Source organism: Gouania willdenowi, chromosome 17 (assembly GCF_900634775.1).
Source record: "Gouania willdenowi chromosome 17, fGouWil2.1, whole genome shotgun sequence".
NCBI classification, from domain to species: domain Eukaryota; kingdom Metazoa; phylum Chordata; class Actinopteri; order Blenniiformes; family Gobiesocidae; genus Gouania; species Gouania willdenowi.
The window spans coordinates 11,029,273-11,051,175 of record NC_041060.1 but is presented as its reverse complement, the minus strand read 5'-3'; the positions used below and the strand labels follow the sequence as shown (position 1 = coordinate 11,051,175).

Sequence of the window (21,903 nt, the reverse complement as noted above, 5' to 3'; positions counted from 1 at the left end):
GGAGACCAGCCGAGAGAGCAGAGGTGTCCAGGGGATAATCCAGAGGAGGGTCCGAGAAGTCGAGCAGGGTACAGAGCCGAGGAATCAATCCGAAAAACCCACAGTAAGGAACGCTGAACTTCTGGCAACAGGAGAACACAGACAGTCTTGCAGAGACCTAGAAAAACAGGCGAACTTAAATAGAGGGTGCTGATTGCAGGATTGCAGCCAGCTGATGAGGATGCCTTTTTACAGAAATGAATTAATTGACCTATGAGGGATTTATCTGATGACATATTTTGTCTTCAGCAGCTTTAAACTTTAATTATGCACACGTTAATACAAAGATTTCATTGTGAATAAACAATTGCTAAAGATAGCTTTAATGCATATGCCCTGATTTTTTTTGTTTTTTCAGCAATCCCATTTAGAGAGAAATAGGGATGAGTGTGAAAGCTGAGCAGCCGACCTCGCTACCACTGTAGTTTGAGAGCAGGCTCGTTTGATGCAAATCAGTGCTTCTCTTTGCATCTGATTGTGGCCAAAGCTGATGTCACTATAATGCTCTTTTTAATGTGTTTTTGGTTAAAAGTCATTAATAAAAGAGTGTCTGTCTTGTATTTTGTCACCCTATAGTGTATGACACCCCGTGTGTCAACAATCATTTGTACTGCAGTTAATGTTGGGTTAAACCCTAAGCTTCAGAGTGGTGGAGGATGGATGCTCACTGGGGCCACTTGTGTTCAAATGTACCCACTCACACAGCTGTGAGGTGCTTTTGTTTGGAGCATTGGGTGAACGGAGCACGTGACGAATAAGTATTGAAAGCATTTACAGTTTGTATTCCACATGACTCTTAAAACTTAGTATGCATTATTCTGTTCTTTCTTGTAACTAATGCAGAGCTGAAGCACTAAAGCCTTGAGTGGAGTGTAGTCAGAGCAACGCAGCATGCAAGTGTGCTGGGTTCTTTATTTTACTTATTTCTTTGTCTTGAGCTGCAATAATTTGCACTTTGCACGCAAACAGTGAGTGAGATTTAATCATCAAAGCAAGTGTTGGGTTTCAAACTGTTTGCTTTGACAGCAGAGCTGGTGGGGTGTCAGGTTGTTAGACTGGCCTTCAATCAGAGGACATGGTCTGGAGCTCCTGTCCACTCTACTGCTCGGTCTGCTTTGCACTGTTTTTTACTTTATTATACAATAGATCTTAACCAATGCAGACTGAGTGGACTTTTTTTATTACCACCTCATATCACGCAACTCTAGAATATGATTTCCTTACGCAATAACAACCTCAAACAGAGCCTTGATGTGCAAATTCTTGGGGTTTTTTCAGTTTGCAACTGGGCTTTGCAGTATGTGTCTGCATGTGCACTAGCCTCTCAAGTTCAACATTTTAAAAATTCACAACAGATTATCCACATGTGCTACATATATGCAACCTTCCCTCAAATGAAGCCCAAATACTGAAGAAACATTTGTACAATGAAACTAGAATATTTGCATTTCCTGAAGAAAATGCAGGTGCTTGCCCATGTCACACTGCATTAGCTTAGCATTTGCTAGCATTAGCATTAACATAAATTAGCATTATCTAGCATTAGCATTAACGTTAGTTAGCATTAGCTGGAATTAGCTTAGCATTAGCATTAACCTAGCAATAGCTTAATATTAGCAAAAAGGTTGAAATGGGTTGAACGTATTAACTGAACATGTTAAAGGTTGAATGGTTTGTAATTTGTTTGCAAAGATCTTAAAGTAACTTAATGAGCTGTTAATTCTGAAAATGGGATCAGGGCTGAAAAGTCGATGCACTTTCACGGAAAATGTAATCACTCAAAAACTTTAAAAGGTACAAATGACAAAAGCGATAGCATAAATCACTGGAACCTCCTGATGGTTTTAATTGCATAATTGTCATTTGTAGAAGGGGCGGAGCCAACAGTGACGGTTAGTGAAATCTAATCTCAGCCAGTTGCAAAATTCAATTGCAATAGCTGGTCATTCAAAACATAGAGGTCATTTACTCTGACATTTTACTACTAAAAATGCTAAATTTAAATACTTGGACTAAAATGTGAAAAGTGTGTCTAGGATCAATAAACTACATTACTTCATACCTAATCTTATATTTATTCAGCTGGTTTTAGGGTTTACAGTACTTGCACTTTAATTGACACAGAACTTGCTGCAGTGCATCTTCAGAATGTTTGATTAATCAAAAAAATTGAGCCATTGAACAAAATGTTTCACTTTAAACAGTATTGTAAACATATTGTACAGTACTTGCAAATTCTTGCTACATAAATTTTCAGTGACAAATTTGGAGTTTTGGCCATTGATGTTGGGAAAATATCAGAATTATATCTCAAACTATTTTTATAGCTTTTTTAATTTTGCCCTTATGCGAAGAATTAGAATCAATGCAAAATGGCATTTTTAAACATCACTTTTTCACTTTTGGAGCTAATAAATTATTGTTTAAAAGAAGTTACCAACATCACCATGCTGTTTATTTAAACGCTAACGGCTACCGGTTTATTTAGCCTAAAATTGCTTGGCCCCGACCAGAACTTATCATTGTCAAGCTGCTTTTTATCTAAATACTTTTTGATGTCACAAAATCATCTGGATGTGCATAAGAGGAACAGTGATCAGTGGATCGATCGATCAGGTTTGAGGGGAAAACAAAGGAATTGGTAGAGATTTATTAGCGCTCACTTTTTTCCTATTATTGCAAGCTGTTTTTCTATCAAGTTAAACTCAAGTTCACTCCTCACTTTATATCTAATTTTCCATTATTATTTTTTCATCTTCTTATGGCCTTTGTCTGGGGTTGTTGGTTCTGCAGGGCTCTGTTTCTGGGCTTGTCCAATAACCCTCATATCTCTGACTTACACCTGGACATCAGCAGCTGTGAGGTAAGCTCTTCACTTTACTGCTTCACTTCATCCTCCTCAGAGAGCGTTACGCTCGTGGCTATCCCATCATGCTCTACATCCCTCTGTTTACCGCCCACAGTTGAGGTCAGCCGGCGCTGGTGTAATTCAAGAGCTGTTTCCTCGAGTTTCTTGCGTGGGAACTTTCGATATCTCCGATAATGGTATGGAAGCCTTTCTAAGCACACATTCACAAGTTTTGATTTTGGTTGAATTTTATTTCAGCCATCATTTTGGTGACATTTTATTTAAAAATCTGCTTCCTTTCTGAACTTATTCTGCACATTACATTAACTCCCTGACACTGCAGAACTTCATTTCACATCACTCTCTTGCCCTATTTTTTTCACTTTAATCATGCCAAACACTTCTTGCAAAAACATGTTAAATGTGATGGCTTCTACACAGTCGATCTGGGTAATGGCCAATAATCTACAGTGCTCATTAAGTAAATAGCCTCATTTAGTACGAGCACAGTGGTCTTAATGCATCTTTTCTAACGAAAGTCACTTCTGCTCATGTTTTATCTCAGTGTCTGTCACCTCTTAGCAAATTCAATTACAAACCCTTCACCTCTAAACTATACCTGCAGAGTTTTATTGTCTCACTGTATGAGGCATTGTAGGATTTGCTGATCTGTTTTGCTCTTTTCGTTATCATCTATGTTTTTTTTTTCTTCTTTTTTTTTGGTATTGGACCATGAAAATAGTATATTTTATTATCATGTGTTTCAAATATTTTATTTAGAATTATCTTTTTTTGTGTATCAATGACACTTTTCCCAAAATGACAGAAAAATACACAAAATGACTCAAAAAACACACAAAATGACAGAAAAATACACAAAATGACTCAAAAAACACACAAAATGACAGAAAAATACACAAAATGACTCAAAAAACACACAAAATGAGTAAAAAATGACAAAATAACAGGTAAAGACAACATAACATGCACAAAATGCCAACGCAATTTCACAGTAATTGAAAGCAAATTACACAAAACAATAAAAATATAGGAATTGACTCCAGAAACGCATTCTAAAAGTTGACATAAATGTTGATAATGTGATAACATTTTTGTGTCCCGTTGTGATAAAATTTGCCTTTTTCTCTTCTATATTGTTAGAAACTTGGTTTTTTTCAGAAGATCCATCCATCGGCTGTAACTTTTTTACCTTATATAGAGTTAGTCAAGCTTTGTTCAGTTGTGCGTTCCCCGCCACAGTGTGAAAGGGGATATAGGTTTGAGTTCCGTCTGTCCGAGTTAAAGGGGACAGATTTTCTCAGAAACCGTTTAAGATACGATAACCAAATTCGGTGTGTGGCTTCAGGGTATGAATACCTTGATGGCGTTAGCAAATGAGAAGCGCGCAATTTTTTTTTTGTTTTGTTATTTTCCTTTCTCCATTTTTTTTACTCTGTTCAAGGTATCTTCAAAGGCGACAGCTTTTCTTAGAAACCATTTAAGATAGTTAGCTATTTTATATTCTGATGTGATATAATTTTCCTATGTATACATCTACGTTTAGGACATTTAGGAAAAGGTTGTGAGATATAATGACAACCAATCTGGCGGGTGATGTTGATGACTGTCTTCTTGTTTTTTATTATTCTATACAAATTTTACCTACTATGTTAACCTTGTTTCAATAACTAATCTATTGGCTTTTATTTACACTGTTTTTATTATTTAATTACTTAATACAGTGCTTCTCAAAGTGTGTGACGAGCTCCCCTGGTTGGGAGACATGACAGGTGGGGCGCAAAAAACAGGAGGAAATTTTCAATTTCATGCCAATCTTCTTAAAGTGGCTTTCTTTATTGACAATAAAGATCATTAACACTACACAAAATGCGTACATGCAAAGAAAGTAATTATGAGTAGCCTAAAAATATAGCAGCATGAAATTATTAGACGTCATTAGATAGGGACTGGGAACAAAATGTAACTTGGAACAAAAATAATGACCCTTTGCCCCCTGTTTCGACACCAAAACTTAACCTAACCTCCCTCACAGTTATCCTCTTAGGGACTTTTTCTCAATAGAGACTAGTAACAAATGTTAATCTCAACATTTTGACTTTATTCTCGACATTTTGAATTTTTTTTGATTTGTGCAAAAATATTTTCTCCATCAAAATTAGCCCTAATCCGCTTCTATATGGGTTCTATAAGCACAGGTGGGGCTTGAAAGTTCACCTTCTGTCAAAGTGTGAAACAACCAAAAAAAATGTTTGCGAACCAATGACTAAATGTGTTATTTAGCAGGTATTAGTTCTAACCAAATGTCTGCAGAGTTTTTGATGCAGACGTTTCACAGATGTGCTTGTTGTGTTCTGCTCTGTGCAGGATTGGATGCTGATTTGCTGGCTGTCATCCCAGCACTCTCCCGGCATCCCTCCCTCAAAAATTTGATGCTGGGAAGAAACTTTAACATCAAGGGCAGGTAGAGACTGTGCAGGGGCACGGTGGCACAGATGGTGGAGGAGATGACACAGATGATGGATGTTTTTTTTTGTTTTTTTTGTTTCTTCCTCAGGGCGCTTGATGAGATTCTACAAAAACTGGTTCATTTGGTGCAAGAAGAAGACTGTGTAAGTGTGATTATGTAACATATTGCACACACACAAATCGCTGCGGTGTGTGGCACAGATGCACGCCTACGTGGGCCTTATTTGTCACCACATGAACGCACAAACCCACACTCGTTCTGCGTTTAGGCTCAGTTTCTCACCTGCCACATAAACAAGGTGCAAACAGGATCACGACCAATGTTGTCTGCTTGCCTCACAGATGATTCATACGCTCTCAGTTTATTCATTAGTCTCCAGAGGCTGCCTCCACTCCCTGCTCTGCAAATCTACCATGAAAAAGTAGCGTACTCAATTATTTACCAGTGTTGATGGCACTAGTTCACAATCAGGAGTTTTCTTGTGTGCGAACACACCAAGGAAACAAAAGTTATACAGGGTACTATCATCCCTTGAGCAGTAGTTGTGTTTTCATTTGCTAAAGCAATGACAAAACGTGCATCAAAATCATTTTTGACTGTGCCCTGGAGATCATTGTTATTCATATCGGTGCAATGTTAGTGAGTCACGGAGGGGCGGTGAGCATCAACCTCGAGAAAATTACAAATCCCAGTGGCCTGAATAATGAGCAGCAATTTCAAAACAGTAAAAAGGAAACTAGCCAGTCAGGAAAAAAAAAAAATGAATATTTAACAGCAAGTCTTGAAATATGCCAAGTAATTTGAGCATTCGATCATCAAAAGGAGAGAAGTAGCCTCTAAAAGAACTATAATAAAACACAACTCTAGCAGTTCTTGAAAGCTCATTAGCCTCAACAAAATAATCTTGTTTTTTTTTGTGGGAAAAAAGCCAAATGGAGGCAATTACAACTGTCATGCAAATTAGTTCTTTTAGTAATTTCATAGGTTTACAGACACAATAAGCATCACTTTCAAGAAGTGATTAGAAAGTGAGCATCAAAATGGACCTTATGCTTCTTAGTTAAATAATGCAAATAAGAGCACAGAAAAATATACAATCTACAGCTTTCTTGGGCTTTGCTTATTTATTTTGCCAGTTACATTTATTAATTCTGAAGTTCAGCTGCACAAATCTGAAGTACGGCAGGGATGTTAGTTGCATTTGTGTCAATAAGTTAACACACATGCAATTTTTTTGGGTGTATGATTTTCTTTCATCTTTTTTTTATTTTTTCGATTTTTTTTTTTTTTTTTTTTTTTACATCATATGTCCCAAAAGTCCCCAGCCTCAGTTGTCAGTGTGTTCTTATTTTCCTATTTTCTACAACAGGAACAGATGTGTTGCCAAAGGTATTATTAGCATAGTTATTTTAGTTATTTTAATAGTCTAGTTTGCACAAAGACTATTAGTTTCATTCATCTACTCATATCAGAAATCTCTAAACACATGATTAAGCTACATTAAAGGCTGATATTTTACAGCGGTGTCAAACTCATTTTAGTTCATGAGCCAAATATGGACCAGTTTAGTCTCAAGTGGGCTACAGATCATTGGTTTGCAAAACAACACTATTGTGCCCTAGTTTACACTTCCATATGAAAATGAAATAAAAGTGTGTTTGTAAATAAGGGACAGATCTTCACTTGTTAATTCCTTGATTTTTTTTTTGGACAATTTTTTTATTCAGTTTGGGTAGATTTTGTGGAATAATTTGAGGGATTCTGGAAGAAATAAGAGTTCTTTCAATAATTTGAGATTAAAAATGACTGCCATCATGTGATGTACGTGTGGGGAAACTGTGATCACTTGCTAATTTTGTGGAGTTTGATTGAATTTGTATTTGGAGGGGCTGGATTAGTTGGTAGTTAACACATCAAATCATGTTTTTTCTATTATTTTAATTCCTCCTGCAGGCTGAATTGGACACTCAAAAATGTCTGGATTTGACTCCCAGGCCTTGAGTTTGAAAGATGTGCTTTAATAGAAGAAGATAAAAAAGTGAAACAATAAAAATATCTAAAAAAAAAAAAAAAACTAATGAAAAAAATACAAGTATCTGTACTTTTTGACTTGATTTATTGCATACATTTGGTTTGTAGTTAAATGACCATAAATACCCTCCTTGTTGTGCATTCAGCATCCAAGACACGTCTTTATAGGAACTATTAGTCAGACAGAGGCTTAACTCTCAGCCTCATGCTTTCAGGGTGTTTGCATCATTTTTAAAAGGGAATATGCAAATTCAGTGTTTACAAAAACATAAAAACATTTCTAAATGATTCCAATAAACCAGATAGAGTAAGAAACATTACTTGTTACTTTAGTAGATTTCATATTTGTTTCATTTGATGTTTGATTGTTTTTACTTGTCAAATACATGTATCATCCATTCCCCCCAGGTGCTACAGTCCCTTTCCTTAGCCGACTCCAGGCTTCGCCAGCGAGGGACCGTCCTGGTCAATGCTTTAGGCTCCAACACATGCCTCCGAAAAGTCGACCTCAGTGGCAACCTCTTGGATGACTCTGGGGCCAAGATGCTCAGCAAGGCCTTGCAGATCAACACAACACTCAGGTCTGTCTGAGTTATAGCTTTTAATTGGGTATTGAAAAAAAGATGTGAAAGCGAATCACAGAAAAGTCTGGGAAAATGTTTATTTTGATGACATTCATAAACTACTAAATTCTGCTAACAGACAAACAAAACAAAAATAAATAAACGCCAGTGAAAATATGACCTTTTGGCTGAGGTAATAAACCAAAGTGTGTGTTGCAGTATTTGGAAAATTATATATTTTTTCAGAAAGGGAATTTGGTTGCGATGTCTAAAAGTAATCTTTGGGAACTTTGGAGGCAAATGAACAGAAGCAAGAATAGACGTAAAAATCCAAAAACGAGAAGAAATGATGTTGAAACCGTGGACTTTCTGTAAAGATGTTTTATAGCAAAAACGAGGAAGAGGAGGAGTGAACAAAAAAGGGAGCTGAAACTAACCTAATTTTATAAAAAGTGGAGGTAGATGGGGCTGAGAAATGTCTTATTTTGGTTGTAATTGTTTATGCACGATCAGGAAACGTGGTGTATTTGTGACAAGATTTTGGTGTGTGGGCGATGTGAAGCTTAGAAAAAAAAAAAACAAGTGAAACCTCTTTTCTTTATGCCCGTCTTCTCTCATTTCCTCCTGATTTGATTCCTCACAGGAGTGTGACGTGGGATCGCAACAACACCACCGCCACTGGCTTCCAAGATGTGGCACGAGCACTCGAGCAGTGAGAAAAACACAAGAACGCACTCACACACACACAAACACACACACTTGTTGACTGACAGACACACACAGTCACACACCCACATGAGAAACTTTGTTCTTTTTTGAAGAGGGAATACACAAACATTACTGTCGGTTAGTTAACACTCACAATATTTATATGCTCTTTGTCCTTGATAACCTTTAGCTTATTATCAACAGTATATTTCTATTTCTTTTTTTTTCCTTTAGTAACTTTACCCTCCAATACATGCCCCTCCCCCTCAGTGATGTCACACAAGCATACCGCAGCGCACCAGAAAAGACTGACCAAGCCCTGACCAAGGTTTGGAACCGCTTCCATTCTTTCTACTTGGATGTCTGAATTTGCTGTGTCATGATGTCGATTGTCGATACAAATGAAGAACGGCATTACTTGAAAAAATATTGATAGGTTTGATGAATGGCTTTTGTTTGCTTTTAGTTTAAAGGAAGACAATTAAATGTGAAAGTTTCCATAATTTGCAGTGCTGCTGTTCTGTCAAACACCTCCCAATGCTCTAAATCAGACGTGGGCTACTCTAATTGTATATGCCCCTCCAAGTAAACACACAAAATGACTCAAAAAAACATAGAAAAGGACAGAAAAAAATTTCACTCCAATAACACACGATACAACTAAAAAAATATACAAAACCCTCTGAAAAAAACAATAACGACACTAGAAACGCACAAAATGAGTCCGAAAACACACTAAATGAGTCCAAAACACAATAAATGCCTGAAAAATGCACAAAACAGCAAAATACCAAATTTACTCAAAAAACACACAAGACACCAAAATATATACAAAAACCCAGAAGAAAACAAAACAATGACAAAAACAAAATGCCACCAAAAACACACTAAATTCATCCAAAAACACACAAAACTATGACAAAACACATAAAAGTAGAAAAAGATTTTTACAAAACAATTCCATAGACAAAATTAAAACAAAAACATACAAAAAGACTGCAAAATCACATTAAACAACAAAATTTGGAATAACATATGCAAAACGACTACAACAAACTCTTTGTCCTTTCCTGTATTAATGTTTAGATTGGTCATTATATTATGCTGACGTGAAGGTTGATAATGATGTGACCCTCGGATGGGACAATCACATTTTTGTGGGCCTTTCTGTGATTAAAATTGCTTATCTTTGCACTAAATAACAGGGTATATTGAAGGGTTGCACATCTCCCTGTGATAAACGATTCGATATGCATCTCGTTACACAGGCTACGATTTGATTGAAAAACGATATTATTTTATTACTGACAGATTCAATACAGTGTAGGAACTATACGATTTGTTTCTACGGTGAATATTTGTTGTAGATATTCTATAAAATAAAGAAGCCAATTCTAAAGTGACAGTACAAGTCTGTTGTTTTCAAATATGTAGAAGACCATGTATTTCCAAGCATTGTGGCTTGATGGCACTGGAAAAACAAAAACAGAACAACATGTCATTGTATTTATTTTTAGACATGGACCAAAAAAAAAAAAACAGTCTGGCTGACTCATTAGATGGAAACTCCAGAGGTAAAAGTAGCACAGAATACTAACAACAAAGTGCAGCATTTCAGTCTGAGCATAGTGTTTTGAGCACGAGAGGTGGGTAACAAATATGAAACATTTCAGTGTAAACAAGTTACACACCTATAAACAAACCATTTAACTATAACCTCATAATGATGACCCCATCTGAAAATGTGGCCTCAGGCCTGGGGAGCTAGAGTGGAAGGACAAAGCAGCAACCACATCCTTATCTTAACAATGCTTAAAAAAAGCTGGTTTCTGCTTAAATCTCATTAAAACCAATAGCCTACAGTGATCCTTCTGCTGAATTATAAAGACATCATGTTAAAGTAATGCTTGTGTGAATAATGGCATTCCCAGTATTTTCATATTACCAATAAATGTTACTCATGTCTAACTGCTTCATTATAAAACACGTTTTCATCAGTACAGCAGCAAAAGTAGCTGATAATCGCACACATGATGAACATCTAACAACACAGTTTTAGCAGTTTGTGTCCTCTCCTGATGTGATAAAAGAAAGCCTTGGAAAACCATTTAAACATAAAACCTGATTCAAAGTGAAATGTTTGGATCTGTTTTATTATTAGTCGAATAGAGTAGTTAGCGTCAGTGCTAAAATGCTGTTTCTCATTTGGCTCGTAGGCTGTGGTTAATTGTGCGAGTCTGTTTGCGTCAAGAAACCACAAACTGTGTCTGTGAATTAAATTATGCTGCTAAACAGGTGTGAGTTCCATATTGTCTTTACCTTATCAGTGATGATGATGATGATGTCGTGTGAACAGTTTCAACTGCTGAGACAAGAAAATGAATTTTTCATGAGGATCAAAGTCATGTCTCCTTATTATCATGTAAATGAACTTGTTTGCTGTCCATGCCTCGGTGTATTTTGTAATCACCTGTCACCTTGTTTTAAATTCACTTTTTTCTACTGTGTACGTATGACAGATCCAGCGTGCCCTGCTCAGGAACAACCAGACTCAGCGTTTTTCACAAAAACAAGCTCTGAGGCTGCACCAGGGCCTGGTTACCAGCACTGCCGAACAGGTGTGTGTGTAAAAAGTTATTGGCATTGCAGATACTAATTTTCATCCGTGTGTGTTGTGTCCAGGTGATGGAGCGTCTGTGCGTGCGCCTGCAGCAGCAGGTTTTTATGCTGAAAGGGTGTGAGGAAGGAGAGGAGGTCCAGACCGCCAAACAGATCCTCAAAGAGGCCAGAAACTCCAGAGCTGTGAGTGCACTGATGAAATCATTCACTGCCAGCCATTTTCAGAACAGCTACCCCCTCACTACCAGCCATTTTAGAGCATTTTGACTGATTTTGACAGAATATTTCGTACTATGACTATCTGAAATCTGAAACCAGATTCTGAAAGATTAGAGTCTCTACTTTCATCAGAACATTTTTGGGTTCTTTAGAGCTTTCAAATCATCCCACAGAAAAAAGTAAAACAGTCTAAATGACCAACTAATTCATTGTAAATACTGTATCTCAGCTATATCTTTATCTACAAAATAATACACATATTCAATGAAACTCCACAATATTAGCAGGGCTCACATTTTCCCGATGCTTATATTACATGATGGAAGTATTTTTTTTATCTCAAATTATTTAAAAAACTTTAAATGTTTTCAAAATCCTGCAATTTTCTTCAAATTATTCCACAAAATTTCCCCAAATTACATAAAAATTGGTCACAAAATTTATAAAAAATTAAAATAAAGATCCTGCAGGGACTCATGTGTCACTTATTGCTTTGATATTATCAGTGCCGTACATATCAGAGAATGTATTTATACGTGGAAGTGCAAACTAGAGCACACTGATTAAATTACTAATTTTTCTGCCTAAAATTTGCTGCCCGCTTAAGATAAACTGCTCCGTATTTGGCCCCTGCACCAAAATGAGTTTGACACCCTTGGTTTAGTGAAGTCCATCCATATCAGCCCACAAGTAAACTTTAATCATTATGGAAATAATTTAGACTTTTCTATCTCAGTCCCTTCAAAGTCAATAAAACTCCACAGTATTTGCAGAGGCTTAATATTTTTACTGTGCCTTTATCACATGACTGCAGTCATTTTTAATAATACATGTCAAAATAAAGTTTTCTATATACCTGCAATTTCTTACAAATAATCCCCCAACTTTATCCTAAATTGCACAAATAAGAAATAAAGGATTTTGAAGTGAAGATCCAGCACTGATGTATGTCATTTAGTGTTGAAAATGTTGAAAATACCACCTTTTTTACCACTTAAAACCTGCAGCTTTGAGATCTAACTTTGTCTGCATTCCTTGCTGAGGTTGCAGGATGAATTTTATGATTTTCTAATTAAAAACTCATCTTTACCCCAGAACAGCCCACAAACAGGACCACTATAAAACACAGTATCTGAGCTCACTGAGGATTATAACGTACAGTAATTATATCAAGGGGTCAGTGCTGAATCTCACTTTTTTAAACATATATCTCTGGTTATGGTTAAAACTCACAACTTTGCACATTAGTATTTTCCATTGAGGTAAAAATTTGTTATCAACAATCCATCTGGATATTCCCATTTGACCAATTAATGATCTCTTTCTTTCCAGTACACTGAAATATGTTTTCCACCCAGGCTCCAATTAGGCGAAAGAATCAGAACTGCTAGATTTTACTGACATTACTCCATCTGCTCATCATCTAAATGTCTATTTTGTTTCCAACTTATGTGCAAGTTTTGCATTACGTTGGAATAAGATGTGACATTTGGATGTTTGTGCTTGCAGTGTGATGTACAGGATATTACTTTTAATAGGTAGACAACTGAGACCCTCAAAATGACAGAACATAGTAATGATGAAATTTGGCTTTTGTTTGTTTGTTTTTAAATGCAAATTTAGGCCTTTATTTCACAACATTTTCTAAGCTTTCTAGCACTTTACTACAGAGGTAACTATGATATAGCTTAGAGATGGGCCACTTCTATCACATCGAGTGTGATTGTTTGATCCAAGGGCCACATTATCAACATTCATGTCGGCACATATCTTTTTCTGATATTTTGTAGTCATCTTAAGTGTTTTTAGTGTAATTTAGTGTATTTTTGTTGTTGTGTTAATTTTTTCTCTCATTAGATGTGTTTTTGTGTATTTTTGCTGTTGCCTCGTGCTTTTGGTGTAAATTTTGTATGTTTTTATCTTCTGTGTATTTTTGTTGTGGTTTTGTTTGTTTTTGGAGTGAATTTTGTGTATTTCTCTGTCATTTCATGTGTTGTTCTGAGTCAACTGATGTTTTTATGTGATTTGGGGTCAGGAGTTTTCTATTTTTGTCTTTTATATATCTGCATTTTTGTGATCACCTTGTAAATTAAGTAAATTGAATGTATTTATCTCTCAATTTGTGTGTTTATGTTGTTCTTTTGTGTGTTTTTGTATTATTTTTGTGTATTTTTGTGGTCGTTGTGTGTGCGTTTGGTGTGAAGTTTGTATATTTTTCTGTTATTCTAAATCTTTTTCCTGTGGTTTTGTATATTTTTCCTTCCATTTTCTATCTTTTTAGAGTGAATTTTGTGCATCTCTCTGTCATGTCTCGTGTTGTTTTGAGTCAAATGTTTTTTTGTGATTTTTGGTTAGGTGTAATTTTTGACGTTTTCTATATTTTTCTGTATTGTTATTGTCACTTTTTTTGTTTTTTGAGTAAATAAAATGCATTTTTCTCTCATTTTGTGTGTTTTATGTTGTTTTTGTGGATTTTGTAGTCTTGTGTGCTTTTGGAGTACGTTTTGTACATTTTTCTGTTATTCTATGTATTTCTCATTTTGTGTATTTGCGTTGGCTTTGTGGGCTTCACAAATTTAATAGGAGGGCTACCAGTTGCTCGTGTCTTTTATAGCTGGAAAACCAATGATCTTGCCAATCATTTACATGATTAAAATTACAGTATTTAAAGATCAATACTTGTCCATGTAAGGATCTTATTTTCTTAGTTTTGTGACTCTTTCCTTTGTCCCCTCCAGCTGTATCCCTCTCTGTGTGAGCTGGCCCATGTGCTGTCAGTCGACGGCCCTGTCAAGCAACGCCTGGACATCCTGGCTGGGGAACTGGCTAAAGCTGCAGACAAAGAACTGCAGGTGAGTTCTGCACACTGATGGCATCGGGATGAGGAATCATGGCCCTCATCACAAAACAACTTTTTTCTTCTTTGATGCAGTGTTTTATTTTGTCACAGTGGAAAACTAAACTAGGGAGCTTTGAAATTGCGCATTAAGAGTGTGTGCGTGTGCGTGCGCGTGTGTGTGGTGCTGTTTTGCTGACATCAAAAGAAAGGATTCCATAGTCCTGTTGGGAATCAGCAGTGCAGCCTCGACGAGTAAGAAAGCAGCACACATCCTACTGAGGCTGTGGCCTGAATACGTTCTCTCCAATTTAAAAGTTTTTCACTTTAAATTTAAATCTGAGTTTCTGCGATCCAGGTGTGTTAAATGCACAAATGTCAGTTAGATTCACATTTTTAATCCAAAAAGAACATTTTTACTCATGTGCTCAAAATGACCTATTTGGAATAATGTAAGAAATTTCACACTGGTGCTGTAGATCAGTTGTTCTCAACCTTGAGGTCAAGTCCCCATTTGGGGTCGCGAGACACTGGGAGGGGGTCGCCAGATACCTTCAAGAAACGAGGAATATTTTTGAACAATTTCAGCCCAATTTTGCTTATTTTTACCCTTTTTCTGCCACTACACTAAACTTGCCATATTTTAACTTATTGTGCCACTTTTCTTTCTCCTTTTAATGCATTTTTGCTACATTACCCCCATTTCTGCCACCTCTCTGCTCTGCACATTTTTGACACTTATAAACCCTTTCCACCACCTTTCCCACCTAATGTCACAAATGTTGACCCATTATTGTCAGTTACGCTTGTTTTTGCCAATTTAACCACATTCACGATTTGTCATGCCCATTATTTGCCAGTTTAAACTAATTATTCCTTCTTTTTAAATTACGTGACCTCATGCCCCTCTTATTTCTGTCACTTTTAAGCCAATATTGACACTTTAAACCCTTTTTTACCACTTTTTCTGTTTGTTTTTGCCCACTCTAATTTGCAACTTTTAACCAATTTCTGTGGTTTTTAAAATCACATTTCACCACCTTTATCACCATTTTTTATTTTAACCCATTTTATTTCTGATTAAAACAAGGCTTTATATCTTTAAGTTGAGTATGTACGATGGCCCAAATAATAATAAACTTCCTGGATAACAGTGGATATTATTCAGATAAATGAATAAATATCCACAGATTCATAAAACAATGGACCATCATTTTACTGACTTTATGGATGGGCCCCCAAAAATCCCTCCCCTTTATTCCCCCTTATATATGGCCCCGTCTCCAAAAACCTAAATCTGTGACATCTTGTATTCAACTTGTGCACTGAATACAGTTTATCTGTGCTCACTGCTCTCCAGGTGGTGGTGGACTCCATGGTGTCACTTTGCCGTGAGCTGTGCCCGATGTCCACCTCAGCAGCAGAAAGACTGAGCCCTCCTCTTTCATCCATTTCTGAACAAGTGTCCATCCCTCGCCCGGCTATTCGTAACGCACTGATGGAGAGAGCAGCGGAGGATATCAACAAAGCGCTGGAGTAAGATAAGCAGCGAATTAAAACATTTACTACAGCCGGGGGAGCTGATTGAACCTGTATCTACTGTCTTCCTCTCAGGGAGGTGAAGCTGTCTGTGGTCTCCTACTTGACCAACTCCATTGTGGATCAGATTCTGCAGGAGCTCTACACTACCCATAAAAACCTGGTACTGGTAATGCACCTTTTCTGCATGACTTCCTCTAGATTGAAGAAGCAAAAGTCGCTTTACTTTACATTAGTAGCTCAGCTTCCTGTATCAGTGATGATGATTAAAGCCATTGAAGTGTCCAGTTACAAATAATTTCCTTTCATCCAAACAAGCATCATTAAAGCTGCCAGAGACACTTTTTTGTCAGATAAAGACAAAGTGTAGGCCTCATTAATCAATAAATGGAAAATCCTTTTCTCGAAAAAAAAGATTTAAAATGTTGAAATTGCCATTTGAAAGTTTTTTTTTTTTTATCTCCACTGTAAAAACTCTCTTCTCGACTTTGTTAGAAAAATGTTATGTGCATTGCATTATGGGGTGTGGAGTCCCGTAGAGAGATGCATAGAAGTGTTTTTACTTCATTCTTTCCATGATTTCTTGTGTTTGTCAGTGACTTCTCAACACATTTCTGGTGTTTTCATAGACTTAATTTTGGGGCTTACACGGAAAGATCCGAATCCGGTCATAAATAAACGGGGAATACTGGTGACAAACAACAGCAAAAATAGTACAAAGTAGAACACTGTCCTGCTTGTTTGGCAAAAAAACGTAAGAAATTAAAAAATACACATCTATGCATCTTTTTACAGGACTGAGGACTTCATATCCCACTATACAATGTACGTAACTTTTTCAACAATGTCATTACACAGTAACTAAAGCCAAAACCACATGTTTCTATTGAAAACAAATATATTTAGTTATTAAGTAGTGCTGTTGATTCATTCTGATGAAAACAAACTTTCAAGTGGCAGTTTTAACCTTTTATATCTTTATCTAATAAAAGAATATTGTCTCCAGTAGCTTTAGGTGTCCCTGAAGTACTGGATGAAGAAGAATTCAATCATTTAAAAAATTGTAACTCTTTCAGCAGTTTAAAGCTTTAGATGTCATTCACCATTACATCCCGCATTCTCTTAAATTATGCTATTATATTGTGGGCCATTACAGATTATAAACAGGATGGACTGCAGAAATGCCTGAAATGTCAGTTTCTATCATCATATGTTACATCTTTCTTTCTTTCTTTCTTTCTTTCTTTCTTTCTTTCTTTCTTTCTTTCTTTCTTTCTTTCTTTCTTTCTTTCTTTCTTTCTTTCTTTCTTTCTTTCTTTCTTTCTTTCTTTCTTTCTTTTTCCCTTTATTAATTTACTGTTGTTAAATTGAGAACCAGTCATAAATTTGAGTATTCGCTATTTTTTATAAATTCCATGGTTTTATAAAGGAAAAATGCATTTTACCTAAAAGTGTTCCAACATCAAGCTACTATGATTGGTTTAGTTGTAGTGGAAATTAGGAAAATGCATTACTGTAATTAATTTAGCTATAAAAAGCCTACATTCCAACATCTTAAAATGATCCTTCCAAAGCGTTCATAAACCATTGTAAATCTCAGCTGATAAAGGCTTTAGAGTGTTGCATAGATTGTGTTATTAAAGCTCTAATTGAAGGCAGTCACTCCTGTCGTCTCCGGGATTAAAATGACAAACCTTCCAGAACGACATGTTGGAAACATTATGCCAAAAAGCCTCGTGGCTCTGCTCTGATTTGTTTTCAGCCCACTGATTCTGCTCCTCCATCCCTGTCTCATTTCCCTGTGTTCTGTTCCCACTGTGCCAGTTTGTCCTTTATCAAGCCCCCACTTTGCCTGATTAATTTGAGGAACTGTATTATTATTTCCCATCATTCACCATCCTGCAACCAGTGACAGTAAAACACACTGTTTTTATTTCGAGAGGAAAAACAGACTGCACCCACAGAAATGTCATACCACCATAAACATCAGCTCCTGTTAGTTTGCATTCATGCCTGTTTTGTTGTGTGTGTTTTTCAGCTTCGGCAGGTTTCTCAGGCCAAGCGCTGGGACGATGTGGGAACGGGCCGACGCACCATCAGACACTCCAGAATAGTGGAATCCCTGGAGTTCCCCGATGAGGACTTTGGAGTCAACCTGGGAATAGTAAGTGCACAATAAAGTTTGCCTAATGACTTTACAAAGGCAACAATATAAAACTTTAGCTACCATAGTTTTCTCATTTGTGTGCTATTTGATTGCATCAGGGGAATGTCAACAAATAAAATGGAATATAGATGTTTTTTATTTTTTTTTTTGTTTTTTTTTTTAAAGTGTTGTACATTTTAATTATTACCTCAAACTATTATTTTCCCAAGGTTCTTCTCCATTACCCTGATGTGCTATTGAACAAAAGAAAAAAAAACTACTCAGCAGTTTTACTCTCCCCTATACACACTAAATATTTGTGAACTTTAATGCATAAACTTTATGAGGAGTTACAAAAACCATGACTTTTATCTGAACAGACTCCACACAAAGATAGAAATTCAGTCCGAAAACACATTTGATTGCACTGTGTGCATAACGAAATGAAACGCTTGTCCTCATTATAGTTGGTTTTTCAGATATAATTGGCAGAAGCAACTGGTGGCCTGGGGGCCACATGCAGCCCTCAGTCTATATTTGTGCGGCCCCAAAAGCAAATGCAAAAAATGATGCAAAAAACACACAAAATGATGAAAAAAAACTAAATATTTAGTAACTCTGAACTTCAGTTACTTCATGTGGGGCAAACTTTCTTTACTTGTCATATGTTTTCAATTGGTCGAATCAAAATCCTGCATCCAAAACCTTTTTTGCATATATAGAATTTAAAACATTCATATTTGTATTTTATGTTGATATAATATAAACATATTTGTGACCTACTTCTTCCTCTTTGTATAGTTCATTATGCTGTTATGTGGTTGGTGTGTTTTAAAAAATAAAACCTGTCGTCTCTGACTAAAGGACACAATGGCCATCAAGAAACGGAGCTCCAGAACCAGAAGAATTCGTCCCGTCTCCACCAGAACGAGTGAGTTTTGAAGTTCCTAATCATAACGATTTCACTAGAATTACAGCATGAGAGGTTCCTAAATATGTTCTTTTAAATGTGTGAGTGGCTTGTCTACTGATACAATAGTGTCACTCAGTTGAAAAGGTGAAAGTGTGATGTTCTGCTTAAGATATATAAGAGACATCATGTGTCAGGGTTCTCACCAGCACTGTTGAGCGTAGGGGCCCCCAACGTTGTAATTTTGCTCCCCGACGGAGCATAGGAATGGCGCCCCCTACGGTCAGTTTTCAGCAACATAGGGGGGATTTTCAGTTGTTTTTTCCTTTTTTAATTGGTTCCGTCATAATTGTTGCACACATGGACACAAAAGGGACTCCAAGGTGTGCACCGGTTGTTTTAACTATTTTTAAATTTGCATAACCAAGAAACATATTCATCAGCCACACCGCACCGTCTGTTTAATACAGTGATTGGCTGGGATACTTCCGTATTTACCTGAGGACCCCTGCTTCCCTTTAGCTGCCCTCGATGCTGCCTGTATGCATCCTCTGCTTACGTAACAGTAATAACCGTCCATGTATTTAAGCTCTGAGGAGTGCGGACAGTCCAGACTCCGCTGTGCGCGGAGGCTCAAACATACCGTGGCCGGTGGCGAAGGCACTGCCCCGCTCCCAACTTGCCGTTTACCGGGGCCGTGGACATGGTTTGGTCGCTGAGCCCTCTCCGCTCTCCAGGGGGGACGGAGCCCCCTCACCCCCGGCACAGACTGTTCTTAGGGAACGGACCACGATAGTTGGCGCAAGGGGACGGTGGCGATGTCGGCCACCCAACTCGACCCGTCTAGAAACAACAGAGCACAGTGAATGGAAGCATGTTGACCACCTCCTTTTATTACACAATAATTTGGAAGTGAAGACCGCAACCATGATGAGTAGCTACACATTTGTCTCAGCACTTACAGTCCCTTGCATTAATAATTCATTGTGTTCTTTTATCCATCCACCTTTTATTTAAAAACCCAAAGTCCACAAGTGTTATGAGAGCTGATATTGTAGGTTTTCTGTTTTCAAAACTGCTTTGATTGATGTTTAGTGTCTTGTGGGATGTATGCTGCTCATTTAGGTTTTGTTTGGAAGTCTTTATTTTTACTGAATAAGCTTTTGTGTTTGATCAGATTGAATTAGCTGAACAAGCTATTATTTGAGTTATTTTTATATATATTTATTTCTTTTGTAATATGATTTCTGTTGAATTTGGTGATTTGATGTAAATAAAGATAATAGTGATACATTTGTTTGTTTACTTAATGAATGGACACCAACACATATACCTTGTTTAAAAGTATGAAATAGCCACAAAGTGAGGAAAAGAAAAAATGATGCATGAAAAATTGTGAATATTGTAGCAGTCATTGATTAATCAAATCTTAGCACCCTGAATCGAAATCGAATCGTGAGGTCGCTTAGATGGCACACCCCTAAAAGTGAGGCAGTAACAAAGATTAAAAAAACTACTTTAGCTTTACTTCACTAATTTTGGCCATCAAAGAGTTAGAAATTTAAAAATGTTCCACGCCGACAGTGCTCACTCACACGCCACGCCCCCTATGCTGTGAAAGATTCCTGGTGAGAACCCTGATGTATGCTTGAATTTTAGTTTTTTGCAAAACGAGTGCTTCTTAAATGTCAGTGCTTGGTGGATACAACAGTTCATCATCATTTATCATATTTGATGGATAATGCATTTGTTAAAAAGGATAATGGCAATGCTAACGCTAATGCCTGAAGTTGTGTCCTCTCCTATCTATTGTTGCTTAGGTTTAGCAGAGGAGCCCAGTTCCTCTCCCACACCCTGCGCTCCATCCAACTCTGCAACTCTGGCACACTCGGCATCATGGGAAAGTTTGTCCACTCTCCCCACCAACGGTTCCCCTTTACGCCATGTTACCCACGTGAGGCCACGCCCACCGAGACGACACCGAGCAGGACATCTTCCTGCAGAATCAGTGAGTGCATGCTGGGAAACGCATCTGATTTCATCTCAGGAGAAGCTGAAAGTGAACAAACACTGAGCTGTGTATTCCACTGAACTCTCTACCGAAAGCATGATATTCACTCTATGTTCCTATAGAGCGGGGGTTCTCAACCTTTGGGGTCGCGAGACCCTGGGAGGGGGTCGCCAGATACCTTCAAGAAACTTAAATATTTTTTTAATAATTTGAGCCCATTTTTTCTTATTTTTAACCTTTTTTTGCAACTACACCAAACTTGTCATATTTTAACCTATTTTCATTACTTTTTCTTGCCATATTTTTGCTCCATACAATACTCCCATTTCTGCCACTTCTTCATCAAATTTCAATGCCTTTTCTGCACATTTTCCTACTCATATTCCTTTTCCACCTAATGCTGCCATATATTGACCCATTTTTGTCAATTTGAACCTCTTTTCACCATATTTCATGCTTATTTTTGCCAATTTAACCACCTTCATGATTTGCAATGTGCATTATTTGCCAGTTTAAACTAATTGTTCCAATATTGACACTTTGAACCCTTTTTACCACTTTTTCTGTCTGTTTTTTGGCCACTCATTTGCTACTTTTAACCAATATCTGTGGTTTTTAAAATCCAATTTTACCACCTTTTCCACCATTTTTGGCCATGTTTAACCCATTTTGTTTCTGATTCAAACAAGGTTTTACATCTGTAAGATGACTATATACTATGGCTCAAATAATAAACTTCCTGGATAACAGTGGATATTATTCAGATCGATAAATAAATGTGGTTATCACAGATTCATAGAACAATGGACCATCATTTTGCTGACTTCATGGTTGGACCCCATAAAGCTCACCCCTTTATTCCCCCTATAGATGGCCCTGTCTGCACATGACTGTTCTTCAATATTCATGTCTGTGTTCAATAACCTTCAGGCAGAGTGGGGGTCCC

At 37.0% G+C, this 21,903-nt stretch overlaps 1 protein-coding gene across 4 annotated transcripts in view; it reads left to right on the top strand.

Moving 5' to 3' along the window:
• The window catches only part of carmil3 (capping protein regulator and myosin 1 linker 3), a 105,014-nt gene that overhangs the window by 68,822 nt on the left and 14,289 nt on the right, over positions 1-21,903 (top strand). For all 4 annotated transcript variants that reach the window (XM_028473515.1, XM_028473517.1, XM_028473516.1 and 1 more), the window contains exons 17-31: positions 2,833-2,902; positions 3,003-3,084; positions 5,273-5,369; positions 5,463-5,517; positions 7,815-7,987; positions 8,613-8,681; positions 8,912-9,005; positions 11,197-11,295; positions 11,360-11,479; positions 14,254-14,367; positions 15,712-15,887; positions 15,966-16,053; positions 17,929-18,054; positions 18,901-18,967; positions 20,767-20,954. In XM_028473515.1, the coding sequence (XP_028329316.1) occupies positions 2,833-2,902; positions 3,003-3,084; positions 5,273-5,369; positions 5,463-5,517; positions 7,815-7,987; positions 8,613-8,681; positions 8,912-9,005; positions 11,197-11,295; positions 11,360-11,479; positions 14,254-14,367; positions 15,712-15,887; positions 15,966-16,053; positions 17,929-18,054; positions 18,901-18,967; positions 20,767-20,954 (1,618 nt within the window). The remainder of the gene's footprint in view (positions 1-2,832; positions 2,903-3,002; positions 3,085-5,272; positions 5,370-5,462; positions 5,518-7,814; positions 7,988-8,612; positions 8,682-8,911; positions 9,006-11,196; positions 11,296-11,359; positions 11,480-14,253; positions 14,368-15,711; positions 15,888-15,965; positions 16,054-17,928; positions 18,055-18,900; positions 18,968-20,766; positions 20,955-21,903) is intronic.